Source organism: Panthera onca, chromosome D3, assembly GCF_046562875.1.
Source record: "Panthera onca isolate mPanOnc1 chromosome D3, mPanOnc1 haplotype 2, whole genome shotgun sequence".
NCBI classification, from domain to species: domain Eukaryota; kingdom Metazoa; phylum Chordata; class Mammalia; order Carnivora; family Felidae; genus Panthera; species Panthera onca.
The window spans coordinates 15,246,470-15,261,874 of record NC_138350.1 but is presented as its reverse complement, the minus strand read 5'-3'; the positions used below and the strand labels follow the sequence as shown (position 1 = coordinate 15,261,874).

The 15,405-nt window shown below is 42.5% G+C and overlaps 1 protein-coding gene across 4 annotated transcripts; it reads right to left on the bottom strand.

Moving 5' to 3' along the window:
• Nucleotides 1-674: 674 nt before the first annotated feature.
• On the bottom strand, nucleotides 675-15,072 carry SIRT4 (sirtuin 4). Of its 4 annotated transcripts, none has more exons than XM_060612441.3 (5): nucleotides 14,999-15,072; nucleotides 6,056-6,569; nucleotides 3,728-4,019; nucleotides 3,393-3,605; nucleotides 675-1,112 (listed from the first exon to the last, which is right to left on the bottom strand). In XM_060612441.3, exons 2-4 carry the CDS (start codon nucleotides 6,544-6,546, stop codon nucleotides 3,453-3,455), a joined length of 936 nt encoding a protein of 311 aa, XP_060468424.1. In that variant the 5' UTR covers nucleotides 6,547-6,569; nucleotides 14,999-15,072; the 3' UTR covers nucleotides 675-1,112; nucleotides 3,393-3,452. The 4 variants fall into 4 exon arrangements, with proteins under 4 accessions (XP_060468424.1, XP_060468426.1, XP_078291837.1 ...); XM_060612443.3 differs by having other exon boundaries at nucleotides 3,884-4,019; XM_078435711.2 differs by having other exon boundaries at nucleotides 6,056-6,553; nucleotides 14,999-15,039.
• Nucleotides 15,073-15,405: the final 333 nt, after the last annotated feature.

Here is a 15,405-nt window from a genome sequence, read left to right as displayed (position 1 = left end):
TTGTGCACATGAAAAGAACTCTGTTGGTTTCAAGCTCTTGGATTATCCCAGGTAACTATAATTTACTTCCTAGGTAGGTGCAGGATGACCATGTATTGCTTGCCCTAATTTTAGACAAAAGACTATCCAGAATAGGCTGTGATTCTTTCATCCGCTTCACTTTTGATGAGATTGTGCTGAAAGCTTTAGCCTGGTACAATGATTCTTTTGGGCTAACACAATAATCAAACAAGGCTTACTGCCTTGCTCAGCAGAAACAAATCAGCTTAAGAGCCCACTTGGGAATTCAGTTTCCTCTCTACACATCAGGTTTGAGGCAAGTGTCTCACCTGGCAGCTGAAATCCAGCAGAAATCTTTAAAGAACCATGTCATAAAGCCTCATTCTCTTTTAGCTGATTAAAAAAAAGAATATAGGGGCGCCTGAGTGGCTCAGTTGGTTGTGTCAGACTTTGGCTCAGGTCATGATCTCACAGTTCATGGATTCAAGCCCCGCATCGGGCTCTGTGCCGACAGCTCAGAGCTTGGAACCTGCTTTGGATTCTGTGTCTCCCTCTCTCTCTCTGCCCCTCCCCTGCTCGTGCTCATTCTTACTCTGTCTCTCAAAAATAAATAAAAATGTTAAAAAAATAATTTAAAAAATAAAAAAAGAATATAAACATACAGCCCACATACCTGGTGTGCAAATGATTTCTTTATTCCTTAGTTAATAAAAAATTCATTCATACCATTGCTCATCTTTTAGAAAAATATACCAGAATGTTTCAGTTAAAGACATTTAACCATTTGGAATTCTAAATTAAGTCCTTTTCTTCTCCCCTCAAGCCCCACATTAGTGAGATTCCTGCTTAGTGCTCCAGAGACCATTCTGGCCTAAGTATTTCCCCAGGCCGTTTCTTCTGCCTGGTGAGATAAAAAGGAATCGAAAACAGTTTACCTATCAATAGAAGCTGCTGCTTTGAAAAAGTCTTTCTTCAGGGGCAAATTTCATCAGCCTGACTGAAACTTGCCCAGTTCATAGGCAGGCTGGGAGAAAGATGCTGGTTTGCTGCCCTCTACAGGCTGCACTCAGCGAGCAGTTAGTTGGAGGAAGGAGGGAGGAATCCTCAAGGATCTGGAAAGAAATGAAACAAGTTAATGCCGAATAAGCCGAGAGTGGGTGGGGGAAAATGATTTGTGAACATCAGCCTACCATTCAAGAAACCACAGCATTTAGGATATGTAAAGAGGGCCACTATATCTTAAGTGAAAACATGCACAGCTTGATTTGACTTTCATAAAAACAGACTTAGTTATACCAGAATGTTAAACTTTGGTTATCTAGGTGGTGGAATAATAGGTAATTTGCATTATATTCTTTTTACTTATCTGTTATCACCTAAACATTCTATAATATATATTATTCTAGTAACAAGCTAGCTAAAAAGTATATTAAAAAGTGTCTAGGCAGATATCATATGACTTTGCTCATATGAGGACTTTAAGACAAAGAACAGATGAACACAAGGAAAGGGAAGCAAAAAATAATATAAAAACAGGGAGGGGGACAAAACACAAGAGACTCTTAAATACGGAGAACAAACAGGGTTACTGGAGGGGTTGTGGGAGGGGGGATGGGCTAAACAGCTAAGGGGAATTAAGGAATCTACTCCTGAAATCATTGTTCCACTATATGCTAACTTGGGTGTAAATTTAAAAAATTAAAAAAAAAATTTTAAAAAGTGTCTAGGGGCTCCTGGGTGGCTCAGTTGGTTGAGCATCCAACTTTGGCTCAGATCATGATCTCATGGCTCGTGGGTTCGAGCCCTGTGTTGGGCTTTGTGCTGACAGTTTGGAGCCTGGAGCCTATTTTGGATTCCTTGTCTCCCTCTCTCTCTCTGCAAAGAGCCCGACGTGGGGTTCAAACGCACAAACTGTGAGATCATGACCTGAGCTGAAACCAAGAGTCAGATGCTCAACCGACTGAGCCACCCAAGCGCCCCCAAAATGATTTTTAATAGGTGGTTGTACAGGAACTCTCATTCGTTGGCGGGAATGCAAAATGGGACAGCCACTTTGGAAGGCAGTTTGGCAATTGCATACAAAACTACACAAACTTTTATCATATGATCCAGCAGTCTTGCTCCTTAGTATTTACAGCGACTTTATTCATAATTGCCCAAAACTTGGAAACAACCAAGTTGTCCTTCAGTAGGTGAATCAAATGTTAATACTGTGTGAGTGTATAGGGACAAGGAGCATATTGGAACCCTTTGTATTTACTGCTCAGTTTTGCTGTGAACCTAAAACTAAAAATTAAGGTCGCTTTTTTAAAAAGTGGTTGTACTTCCCTTAGAATATGCTAAAAACTACTGAATTGTACATATTACATGAATAAACTGTGTGGTTTGTGAACTATCTCAATAAAGCTTTTTATTTTACTTACTTATTTTTTTTAGAGAGAGAGTGTGAGCGAGGGAGAGGGGCAGAGAGAGAAAGAATCCCAAGCAAGCTCAGCGCAGAGCCCGACCTGAGGCTCGATGCTATGACCCTGGGATATGACCTGAGCCAAAGTCAAGAGTCAGCTGTTCAACCGACTGTGCCATCCAGGTGCCCCAAAGCTTTTTATTTTTTTAAGTGGTTGTATCCATAGATTAAAATAGATATAAAAGTACCAATACATGCTACAATATGGACGAACCTTGAAACTATTACGCCAAGTGGAGAAGCCAGACACAAGAGGCCACATCTTCTGTGAAATGTCTAGCATAAGCAGAAACAGACTAGCTATTGCCAGGGTAGGGAGAAGCGGAGGGGCTGGGGAGGGTGGAGTGACTGCTGATGGGTACAAGGTTTCTTCCTGGGATGATGAAAATATTCTGGAATTAAGACAGCTGTGAGTCATGTATAACTTTGTGAGTGTACTAAAAGCTTAATTGTATACTTTGAAAGTGTGAAAAGCTGTTATTTAAAAACAGGAAAAAAAGCAGTGGTGGATTTTGAAACCTTCTAAATAGCTGTGTGCATAGAGCTGGAAAAGAAATATCTTTCAAACACTGTAGCTTAATGCACATTAAAGAATTAGTTTTAATTACTAGTGGCCATACATTAAGACGCCTATTTATTTTTATTTTTATTTTTTTACATTTATTTATTTTTGAGAGACAGAGGGAGACAGAGCACAAGTGGGAGAGGGGCAGAGAGAGAAGGAGACACAGAATCCGAAGCAGGCTCCAGGCTCTGAGCTGTCAGCCCAGAGCCCGATGCGAGGCTTGAACCCATAGATTGCGAGATCATGACCTGAGCCAAAGTCGGACGCTCAACTGACTGAGCCACCCAGGCGCCCCAAGCTGCCTATTTTGTCAGTGCTCTTGGTTGAATGGGAACTGGAATCAGTATCTAGGAAAGCATTTACCTTTAATAGCAGGATTCAAGTGAAAGTCCCAGTTTCTGACTCAGGAGCATCAGACTGTGGTCAGCAGGGGTCTATTAGAGGCAGCAGTTCTCCGCAGCGAGAATCCAGTTTCAGACACGCCAAGTCATCTGACCGTGTGGGCCCAATGTTAAGTATTGCAATTGGGAGCTTCTTCTCTCGGGCAGTGAGGATGAACCTGTAACCAGAGTAAACCTTACAAGGAAAAGACACAGGTAAGAACTCTCAATGCAGTTAGAGGTAAACCTAACAGGGAGCCTCTCCAGGGCTCTCCAGCCCGCAAAAGGGGCCATTCCCACCCTGACCAAGTCAGATACCTGTAAGGATGATCCCACTACCAAGAGGGAGTCAGCTTCTTTTACACGCCTGTGCACAAAGTCAACCTTGTCAGGGTTCACTGTGTCCCCGAAGAAAACGACATCTGGTTTCAGGGGGCCTCCACATCGGCAGGACGGGACCCGAAAGCTCCGTACCTGCTCCTCTGTGAGAAAGACGTCGCCGTCAGGAGCCAGGCCATGGGCCTCGGCACTCCAGGTGGGGTTCAGAGCTTCAAAACGCTCTTGTAACACCCCCCGGGGAATCTGTTCACCACAGTTCAAGCAAAGGACCCTGAAACCAAAGAAGAGGCTGACTGAACAACTGGTCCCGAGAAGGCATGAAGCTGCCAAAAACATCTCATCCCCAACCAGTTGTAGCTCCTCCAACACTGTTCACTGTTTCTAGCACCCAGTCTTTCCCCCAAGGTAGGAATACCTTCTCATGTTAACTACCACCATTCCTTACCTTCCTCCTACTGCCAACTCTAGAACAAGCAGTGTACCTCTGCTTTCCTTACTTACACGGCCTGCTTAACCTGTTGGCTCATTTTTATCCTTAGTGCAACTGCAAATGCTTTACCAAATGACTTCCTTAGTGCCCAGACCAGTGCTTTTCCTCCCTCCCTCTCCTCCTCCAGGGTGATTGTTGCTGTCCATCACCACCGTCCCTCTAAAACACTCTTCCCCTCGGTGTCCTAACCCAGTGACTCGCTTCTCTCCTCACTTCCTTAATCATGAGTTCGTGTGAGAGCAAGAACTTTGAATCCTTTGACCACTGTGCTATGGCCACCACCTAGACTCCACCTAGGAGTCTATAGGCTCCTGCCTATAGACAGGAGCCACTCAATAAATAGCAGTTATTTTAAGAGACCAGCCGGGGGGGGGGGGGGCGGGGGGAGAGGTAAAGTAGACATGATATAATTTTTGTATCTGAGTGATGGTACATGGGACTTCATTATACTACTTTCTTATTGGGAAGATTTGGAACTTTCATCAGGAAAAGAAAAGTTTAATGGGGCCAGGGCCATCATTAGCTCTCAAATTCCCCTGATACCACCTTGATCTGGGTCCTTCAGGCTGACCTCCCTGAGCCACACTCTCTAATCCTGTGTGGCTTTCCTCAAATGCTATTTTTATCACATTGCTTTCTTGCTCAGAAACCACTAATAGTCCCTTTTGGTCTCTCACAAAAGACCCAAATTGCACTGTACTATTTTCAGATGCACCCATGATTTGGGTCTAGCCTTTCCAGACAATCTGATTTCACAGTAGTCTCCACAGAGGCCAGGCCAGACTCCTCTGGGCTCTACAAATCCTCTTCATTTAGAAAGCCCTCTCCCCTCTTTTGTTCAGTCAGACCTGAGCCAGACTCAAGCCCCACCTTTCCCATAAAAGCTTGACCGATTACTCGAAGCTTTACTAAATCTGTTTCTCTGAACCTCTAAAGCAGGTCTATCATGGACCACATAATTTAACAATCACATATGGAATTGTCTGTTGTTAAACATGTTATTTTTGGATCCCCCCCACCCCCAGGAGATTACAAAGTTCTCACATATAAAGTAGAGCATGTTTTATGCTCTTTGGTTTTGACCCTTCCACACCACCAATAGCACACCACACGTTGTGGCACCCGATAAATATTTTATGATTGGCAGGAGGATCTCTGGGGCTTAATAATAAGGAAATAGTCTCCAGTTAGCTTCAGGTTATTTCCAGGGCTACATGTGTTCATTCCATCAATATTTACTGGGTTCTATTTGCCAGGCTGTACTGTGTTCTATGTGTCCAGGCATCAGAGATCCACCAGCTTATAGACTATGCTGTTGGTGCTTTGCTCATAGTCCCCTCAAGACACCCTACAGCCACTTGTACACAGTTCTCTTATAAGCAACTTCTTGCATCTCTCTTGCTTAGGGGGTTTACTGGCCAAGGAGTTGCAGAGGCAGTGTTAGGGAGTTAATTCCCCTAGAAAGACCCTCAACCGTTAAAGGATGGGACATGGTAGATAAATGCCCAAGCTTCCTCAACTTTCAGTGAGACAATTCTGAAGTATGCTCCAGACAGAGGGCCCCTCAAAGGATTGAGTTCCAGCTCCCCAAAGCAGCAACCCATTCATTAACATGCCCTTTTCTTGACTTTTCTTGCCTACCCTGTTTCATTTCCCCACTCCCTCGATGAGTTTGCTGGGATCAACTCCAAAATAAACAACTTGCTCCCAAATCCTTTTCTCAAGATCTAATGAGGACAAAGTGGTCAAGACAGCCAAGGTCCTTGCTCTCATGGAGCTCACATTTCTGCATTCACACTATTTAGACCTTCCTGCACCTGTGCATGCATCCATGGAGTTCTGTCAGGCGCTGACTCCCTGCTTTAGTGTGCAAGGCATCCACATTTTGGGTCACCAACCAGTACAGCTTTCCGAGTCTCTCCCAGTTGCTCAAGGCCCAATGTGCAGGGTTAGGCTGCAGGGAGGAGAACCGAGGCCAGCCGACAAAGTTTCTTGCCCAGTACCGCTGGCGGACTGGAGCACTCCGTAGAAAATCCCCATGCTGGATGGGTTTCCGGTCAGTGCGGGCATAGAGTCCCACCTTTTCTGACCTGTAGTCTGGGATCCCCGACTCAGTGGAGATTCCTGCCCCAGTCATCACTAGGAGTCTCTTGGACAGGGTGATGAAGCGCTGTAACTCTCTGATCTTCTCAGGGTCTAGAGGTGGACTCGGTGGCACAAATAACCCAATGGATCCATGTGAGCACTGCTGGCTGATGTTCACCATCCAGCGGCCTTTCGCTGCCCTGAGAGTCCACCTACAATTCATCTTTGTTCTAGAGAGAAAGAAACCTGATGGGAGAAAACAAATTTTAAAAACTAAGGCCGCCAAAGGGCACCTGGGTGGCTCAGTCTGTTGAGCGTCTGACTTCGGCTCAGGTCACAATCTCGCAGTTAATGAGTTCGAGCCCCACATGGACTCACTGCTGTCAGTGCGGAGCCCACTTCAGATCCTCTGTCCCCCACCCCACCCCTCCCCTGCTTGCATTCTCTCTCTCTCGAAAATAAACATTAAAAAAAATATATATATTATACATATATATATATATATATATATATATATATATATATTATATATGTAGGGGCACCTGGGGGGCTCAGTCAGTTAAGTGTCCTACTTTGGCTCAGGTCATGATCTCATAGTTTGTGGGTTCGAGCCCCGCATCAGGCTGTGTGCCAACAGCATGGAGCCTGGAGTCTGCTTTGGATTCTGTGTCTCCCTCTCTCTCTGCCCCTCCCCTGCTTGCACTCTCTCTCTCTCTCTTGCTCTCAAAAATAAACATTAAAAAAATATATATAGGGGTGCCTGGGTGGCTCAGTCGGTTAAGCGGCCGACTTCGGCTCAGGTCACGATCTTGCCGTCCGTGAGTTCGAGCCCTGCGTCGGGCCCTGTGCTGACAGCTCAGAGCCTGGAGCCAGTTTCAGATTCTGTGTCTCCCTCTCTCTCTACCCCTCCCCTGTTCATGCTCTGTCTCTCTCTGTCTCAAAAATAAATAAACGTTAAAAAAAAATTTTTTTTTTAAAAATAAAAAATATATATATATAATATATATATTATATATGTAGGGGCACCTGGGGGGCTCAGTCAGTTAAGTGTCCTACTTTGGCTCAGGTCATGATCTCATAGTTTGTGGGTTCGAGCCCCGCGTCAGGCTGTGTGCCAACAGCATGGAGCCTGGAGTCTGCTTTGGATTCTGTGTCTCCCTCTCTCTCTGCCCCTCCCCTGCTTGCACTCTCTCTCTCTCTCTCTTGCTCTCAAAAATAAATATAAAAAAAAATGTTTTATATATAATATAATATATAAAATACATATAAATATATAGATATAATATTTATAGTATATGATATCTATATAAATAAAACTAAGGTAGCTGAAACTAAAAACAGAACTACCCTATGATCCAGCAATTGCACTATTAGGTATTCACCCAGAGGATACAAAAAGACAGATTTTAAGGGGTACGTGCACCCCAGTGTTTATAGCAGCATTATCAACAGTAGCCAAACTATGGAGAGAGCCCAAATGTCCATCAACTGATGAATGGATAAAGATGTGGTATGTATACATAATGGAATATTACTCAGTCATCAAAAAGAATGAAATCTTGGGGCACCTGGGTGGCTCAGTAGTTAGGTGTCTGACTCTTGATTTCAGCTCAGGTCATGATCTCACAGTTTGTGAGATTGAGCTCTGCTGGCGCAGAGCCTGCTTGGAATTCTGTCTCCTTCTCTCTCTCCCTCCCTCCCATGCTTGTGCATGTCCCCCTCTCTCTCAAATAAATAAATAAACTTTAAAAAAGAATGAAATCTTGCCATCTGCAATGACGTGGATGAAGCTAGAATGTATTATGCTACGCACAATAAGTCAATCAGAAAAAAATACCATATGATTTCACTTATTTGTGGAATTTAAGAAATAAAACATATGAACCTAAAGGAAGGGGGAGGAAAAAAAGAAGAGAGGGAAACAAACCACAAGAGACTCTTAAAAAAAAATTTTTTTTTTAGGGGTGCCTGGGTGGCTCAGTCAGTTGGGTCTCTGACTTCGGCTCAGGTCATGATACCAAGTCTTGTAAGTTCAAGCCCTGCATCGGGCTCTGTGCTGACAGCTCAGAGCCTGGAGTCTGCTTTGGATTCTGTTGTCTCTCTTTCTCTCTCTCTGATCCTCCCCCACTCCCACACTGTCTCTCTCTCTTTCTCTCTCTCTCTCTGTCTCAAAAATAAACATTAAAAATTTTTAAAAAAAAATTTTTTTAAGTTTATTTATTTTTGAGACAGAGAGAGAGAGAGACAGAGCATGAATGGGGGAGGGTCAGAGAGAGAGGGAGACACAGAATCTGAAACAGGCTCCAGGCTCTGAGCTGTCAGCACAGAGCCCGACGCGGGGCTTGAACTCACAGACCACAAGATCATGACCTGAGTCGAAACTGGATGCTTAACCGACTGAGCCACCCAGGTGTCCCTAAAAAAAATTTTTTTAATATTTATTTTTGCAGGAGAGAGAGACAGCATGAGTGGGAGGGAGGCAGAGAGAGAGAGAGGGAGACACAGAATCTGAAATGGGCTTAAGGCTCTGAACTGTCAGCACAAAGCCTGACTCGGGGCTTGAACTCAAGAACTACCAGATCATGACCTGAGCTGAAGTCAGACGCTTAACCGACTGAGCTACCCAGGCACCCCAACAAACCACAAGAGACACTTAATGATAGAAAACAAACTATGGATTGATGGAGGGAGGTGGGTGGGAAATGGGCTAGATGGGTAATGGGTATTAAGGAGGACACTTGTGATGAGCACTGCGTGTTGTATGTAACTGATGAATCACTGAATTCTCCTGAAACCAATATTGCACTTCATGTTAACTAAAATTTAAATTAAAAAAAAAAAAAGACCCCCAAAACAAAAACAAAAGTAAGGCAGCCATCAACTGATGAATGGATAAACAAAATGGGGTCTATCCATATAAGGAAATTTACCTATAAGCATAAAGTTCTGATATATGCTATAATATGGATAAACATCAAAAACATTATGCTAAGTGTAAGAAGTCAGTCACAAAAGGACAAATACTATATGATTCCACTTATATAAAATTTCTAAAATACACAAATATATAGAGACAGAAAGTAAATTAGTAGTTGCCAGGGACTAGAAGATGCATCAGAACTTTATTTATTATTTTTTTTAGTCTTTCCCTTAGGCTTTTTTAAAATTCAAGGATAATTAACATATAGTATTATATTAGTTGCAGGTGTACAATATAATGATTCAACAATTCTATAAAGTAGTCATTGCTCATTACTAGAAGTACATGCTTAATCCCCTTCACCTATTTCACCCATCCCCTCACCCACTTCGCCTATGGCAACCACCAGTTTTTCTCTATATTTTAAGAGTCTGTTTTTGGGGTGCCCGGGTGGCTTCAGTCAGTTAAGTGTCTGCCTTCAGCTCAGGTCATGATCTTGCAGTTCATGAGTTCTAGCCCTGCATTGGACTCTCCATGCAGAATCTGCTTGGGATCCTCTGTTGCTCTCTCTCTGTCCCTCCCCGACACATGTTCACATTCTCTCTCTGTCAAAAATAAACAGACATTTTTTTTAAAAAAACGGGTTTCGGGGCACCTGGGTGGCTCAGTGGGTTAAGTGTCCAACTCTTGATTTCAATCAGGTCATGGTCTCACGGTTTGTGGGTTCAAGCCCCTTGTTGGGCTCTGCACTAGCAGTGAGGAGCCTGCTTGGGATTCTCTCTCTCTCCCTTTCACTCTCTCTGCTCCTTCCCCGACTCACTCATGCACTCACATGCGCTCTCTCTCAAAATAAACTAAAAATGTTTTTAATAGAGTCTGGTTTTTTGCTTATCTCTTTTTTCTTTGTTCATTTGTGTTTTTTTTTCCCTTAAATTCCACGAGTGAAATCATGTGGTATTTGTCCGACTTATTTCACTTAGCATTATATCCTCTACATCCATCCATGTTGTTGCAAATAGCAAGATATCCTTCTTTTTTTAATAATTTTTTTAATGTTTATTTACTTTTGATAGAGACAGAGCATGAGCAGGAGAGGAGCAGAGAGAAAGGGAGACAGAATCTGAAGCAGGCTCCAGGCTCTGAGCTGTCAGCAGAGAGTCCGACGCGGGGCTCGAACTCACCAACTGTGAGATCATGACCTGAGCCGAAGTCAGATGCTTAGCCAACTGAGCCACCCAGGCGCCCCAAGATATCCTTCTTAAGGCTGAGTAATACTCCTGTGTGGAGTGAGTGTGTGTGTGCATGAGTGTGTGTGTGTGCTGACATCTTTATCCATTAATCTATAGATGGACACTTGGGTTGCTTCCATATCTTGGCTATTATAAATAATGCTTTAATAAACATAGAGGTGCATATATCTTTCCAAATTAGTGTTTTTGTTTTCCTTGGGTAAATATGCAGTAGTAGAATTACTGGATCATGGAGTAATTATATTTTTAATTTTGTGAGGAAACTCTGTACTGTTTTCCACAGTGGCTGCACTAGCTTGCATCCCCACAAATAGTGCACAAGGGTTCCTTTTTCTCCACATCCTCACCCACACTACTTATTTCTTGTCTTTGATTTTAGCCATTCTGTCAGGTGTGAGGTGATTATCTCATTTATAGCCGAAAAGCAAAGGCAGCATATAGGCATCAAACATCAACAACTTCCTCCAATTTCAACATTAGGAAAAGAGAGAATACCAGACTAGACTCTTCATGGAAGAGCACACCACGCCTCAAGATGTGGTCTTGGGAGAAAAAAAAAATTGAACTCGACAGTGATCAAGTCTCTAGAGTTTAACAATTTATAGGAAATACAGAGGCCAAAGCAATGTTAGATGATATCATCGGTCCATCCATGAAGTTCAGGCCATGGGAAACTCTACAGGACAGAAAAATCAGCTTCTTCAACAAATAAACTGCAAGAGATAGAAGTAGATCTGAAGGGGGAATGATAGATTAAAGAGCTTTAAAGACATACCAACCAAATGTAATCTGTGGGCCTTATCTGGAACTTTACAACACTAATAATTGGAAAATTGAACATTAACTGTATGTTTGATATTAAGAAATTATTGTTTTGGGGGCGCCTGGGTGGCTCAGTTGGTTGAGTGACCGACTTCAGCTCAGGTCATGATCTCATGGTTTGTGAGTTCGAGCCCCGCGTCAGGTTCTGTGCTGACAGCTCGGAGCCTGGAGCCTGCTTTGGATTCTGTGTCTCCCTCTCTCTCTCTGCCCCTCCCCCACTCGTGCTCTGTCTCTGTCTCAGAAATAAACATTAAAAAAAATTTTTTTTTAATAAAAAAAAGAAATTATTGTTTTTTACGTATGGGGGCTTCTGGTTGGCTCAGTCAGTAGAGCATGCAACTCTTGATATCAAGGTTGTGAGTTCAAGCACCATGGTGGTCTTAGAGATTGCTTTAGGAAATTTAAAAAATACATATTTAAAGAAGTGTTTTATGTATGACAAATGGTATTGTGATTTTTTTAAAAGTCTTCATCCTATAGAAGTTACAGACTGAAATATTTGGGTGAGATGATATGTCTGGGAGGATTTATTTCAAAATAATATAGAGGGGGCAGAGTAGATAGAAATATACTGTATAAATGAAACAAGATTAGCCAAGAGTTGTTTATTTTTGAAGCTGGGTGATATGTCTGTGAATGGGGTTCGTTATATTATTCTATCTCCACAATAAAAAAAATTTTTATATAGGGCACCTGAGTGGCTCAGTCGGTTAAGTGTCCAACTTGGCTCAGGTCACAATCTCACGGTTCGTGAGTTCAAGCCCTGACTCAGGATGCATTGGTGGTGCTGAGCCTGCTTGTGATTCTCTCTCTCCCCGTCTCTCTCTGCCCCTTCCCCACTTGCTCTCTCTCCCTCTCTCTCTCTCCGAATAAATAAATAAACTTTAAAAAAGAAACAACAGAAGTGCCTGGGTGGCTCAGTTGGTTAAGCGTCTGACTTGGGCTCAGGTCATGCTCTCATGGATCATGAGTTCAAGCCCCATGTCGGGCTCTGTGCTAACAGCTCGGAGCCTGGAGCCTGCTTCGGATTCTGTGTCTCCCTCTCTCTTTCTGCCCCTCCCCTGCTTGTGCTCTCTCTCTCTCTCTCTCAAAAATAGATGTCCTAGTGTGCCTAGGATAGTGGTAGTGCAGAAATGCCAAAAGCTATGAGATAAAGTAACAATGCTTATATCTTTTGAATACTTTAAAGGTGTAAGAGATATGATCTGAAAAGTGAGGGGAAAAAAAGAATGGAGTACTTTGAAGAGAAGCTAAAATGTGGAATGTTTCACCTTAAAGGTAGATAAAACTCTAATATCTGGACCCTATCAGCAGTCATATAGTATTTGAAGAAAACATATTTGAAATTAAATGTACAAAGTGAACTAGGATAGGTAACTTAAAAGTATGCCTCCCTCATGTTGCCCTGGATCTAAACAAAAATAAAAGCAAGGGTACATGATTATCAACAATACAGAGATAAACAAGAACTAAACTTAGCCTAAAAATATATGGACTAACTGTAAGGAAGGAATTGCAAATAAAGAAAAGCTTGGGTAGCACTGTCATTTCCCCCAAATAGTCCACCCTAAATGGGATTTGGGAGGTTACTGATGAGATTTCAAAACTCATCCAGTTTATACCTATAAGCTGACAACCCAAAAGGTATCTGATAATCAGCAAAGTTGTACACTGAAATATTTATGGGATGGGTGATGAGAGCCAACAGCATGATATTGAGAAATGACTGGGGAGTAGGAATTTGTTGGCATTGCACATAATACTGTCCTCTTGAAGACAAAATCTAGGTTTAAGAAAATGTATCAGAGAGGAGTACAGGTTTTTGCATAATCTAAGAAGACTCTCCATCCAGACCATACTACTTCTGGTGGCAGATTGCATGCTTATCTGAACAACCTACAAATAATGAATTAATCAGTGACTTCAGTATCTTAAAGGATGGGCCCCCCAAGTAAACAAGAATATCTTTCCCTGGAAAGGTGCAGCCTCCTCCCCGCCCCCTCCCCCACCCCCCAACACACACCTAGAGTGTATTTATAACCTTACTTTGTAATCCAAATCAATCTTTTGCAGAATTTGGGAGGGTGTGAGTTAGCTCAGGATGTGAGAACTCAAGAATGTACTGAACACTGGGGCTCCAGGCTTATAGAGTAAACTGACCCTTGCCAGGGGTGTACTACCTTCTCCCCCACTATCCCCACAAAAAGATATGAGAAAATAATCCCATCATGGCCAGTTTCAGGCTACCAATGGTTTAACAACTGGCTAGCAAGTTCCTAAATGTCTAACAATTGGCCTTCACCAGGAAAAACTGATTCCGGCCCACCTCCCGAGTCCCATGAAGTCCGACCTGAAACAACAAGGCTCCCTTTTTATATCTTTTTAAAAATTTGTTTTGGTCAAGAATTTCTAATACCTTCCACAAAATAAAATCTTGTCGCCACACTGGACTATTGCATAACAACCCAAGCCAATCTTGTCTTCTTGACCTCTTAAGAACCTACAACCAGAGGTCTACTATGCTTGGCCATCAGATGGAAATTAACTTAAAATGGTTGGTGAATCTTCCAAGACTTTTTGCATTCAAGAAAAACTGTACATTTTGGTTTATTTAAAAAATGGTGGAAGGGACTCTAAAAAAATGTGGATTTTAAAAAGGGAGTGTAAAATAAAAATTGGTAAAGCAGGACTCTAGCATAACATAAGACCTATTCTGTCTGTCCCAATAAAACCTGGCTGGTCAGAAATAAACTTCTTATAAACTTCAAAAGAATAATAGCTTACTCCCGATATCTTTTAAATCTTTTTTTTTTATGTTTATTTATTTCTGAGACAGAGAGAGACAGAGCATGCGTGGGGGAAGGGCAGAGAGAGAGGGAGACACAGAATCAGAAGCAGCATCCAGGCTCTGAGCTGTCAGCACAGAGCCCGACGCGGGACTCGAACTCACAAACCGTGAGATCATGACCTGAGCCAAAGTCGGTCGCTCAACCGACTGAGCCACCCAGGCGCCCCTCTTTTAAATCTTTTAATAGGGAATTGTTATTCCATCTATGTCTACATCTAAAGACGTCTCCCTCAGAGGAATACACTTACAATTTTAGTTACTACCATCCCTTGGGAAACCGTGTGTTCCATAAACCTACTTCCTATTTTATAAATCAGAAATATTTCTTCATAAGCTAAGAAGCATATTTGAATTCCAGTATGCCAAGTGTTGATGCAGTTGCTGCTCAGACTTTTCTGACTTTTGATTTTTATGGCTTTTGGCTTTATTACTGTAACTAAGCACATGCACATCTTTTATTCTACTTTCCGCATATTCTTTTAGTTTACCCTCAATTGCAAACACGACATTCTAACAAAGCTTTGACGTATTATTTAACATAATGCAGAAATTCTCTAGTGACACGCACCTCATATGTAAACATTATTTTATGCCTGGCTTTCCAGATCTAGTTTCAGGACCCCGATTTCTCTAGAAATCCACAGCAACGCTTGAACCGCTGAACAAATACAGTCTGGATTCCTGAGACCAAAGAGCTCGGGAAAATCGCTGAAAACCCGCTATACTGGAACAGCTGCTCTCTGCCAGGTACTACTAAAGGGCAAAAAGTTTATATAGAATCCCTCACAACAAATTCACAACGTCTAGAAACCTGCAACCCCCACAGAACACTTACCTTCCACACCTTAAAGAACACTTTACGTCTGACGACGCGACGAGCTGACTCCTTTTGCATTTTGGGAAATGCAGTCCAGGAGGTAGAAATGATGCCAGGAAAACTACAAGTCCCACAATCCTCTGGGTGTCACAGATGAGGGATCCAGATTGTGTGGTAGCGCCCCCATCTGCCTTTCCTGGTCAGAGGTGTTGAACATTCACAGGAGCGAAATGTGCCCGCTGTCTCCTAAGCCAACATGTTAGTGTCCCTTTGAGAGAAGTTGTTAGAGTTTGAAGACGAGTGTGCTCAGTGCAAAATAGTATATCTAAACAGTACTAAGTTACGAATTCATTGTTAAGATAGAAGCTTTAATAATGTATCTAGATTAGACTCATACTGAACTTCAATGATTATGATCCTTTGCA

Bases quoted from the DNA above. Each gene is read 5' to 3' on its own strand.
- SIRT4 (XM_060612441.3), bottom strand. From the start codon at position 6,546: ATGAATTGTAGGTGGACTCTCAGGGCAGCGAAAGGCCGCTGGATGGTG. The intron at 4,020-6,055 runs GTGCAGGAAGGT...CTTTGGTTTCAG, and splicing joins CTCCATGGATGCATGCACAG to GGTCCTTTGCTTGAACTGTG. The intron at 3,606-3,727 runs GTATCTGACTTG...TTTCCTTGTAAG, and splicing joins TAGTGGGATCATCCTTACAG to GTTTACTCTGGTTACAGGTT.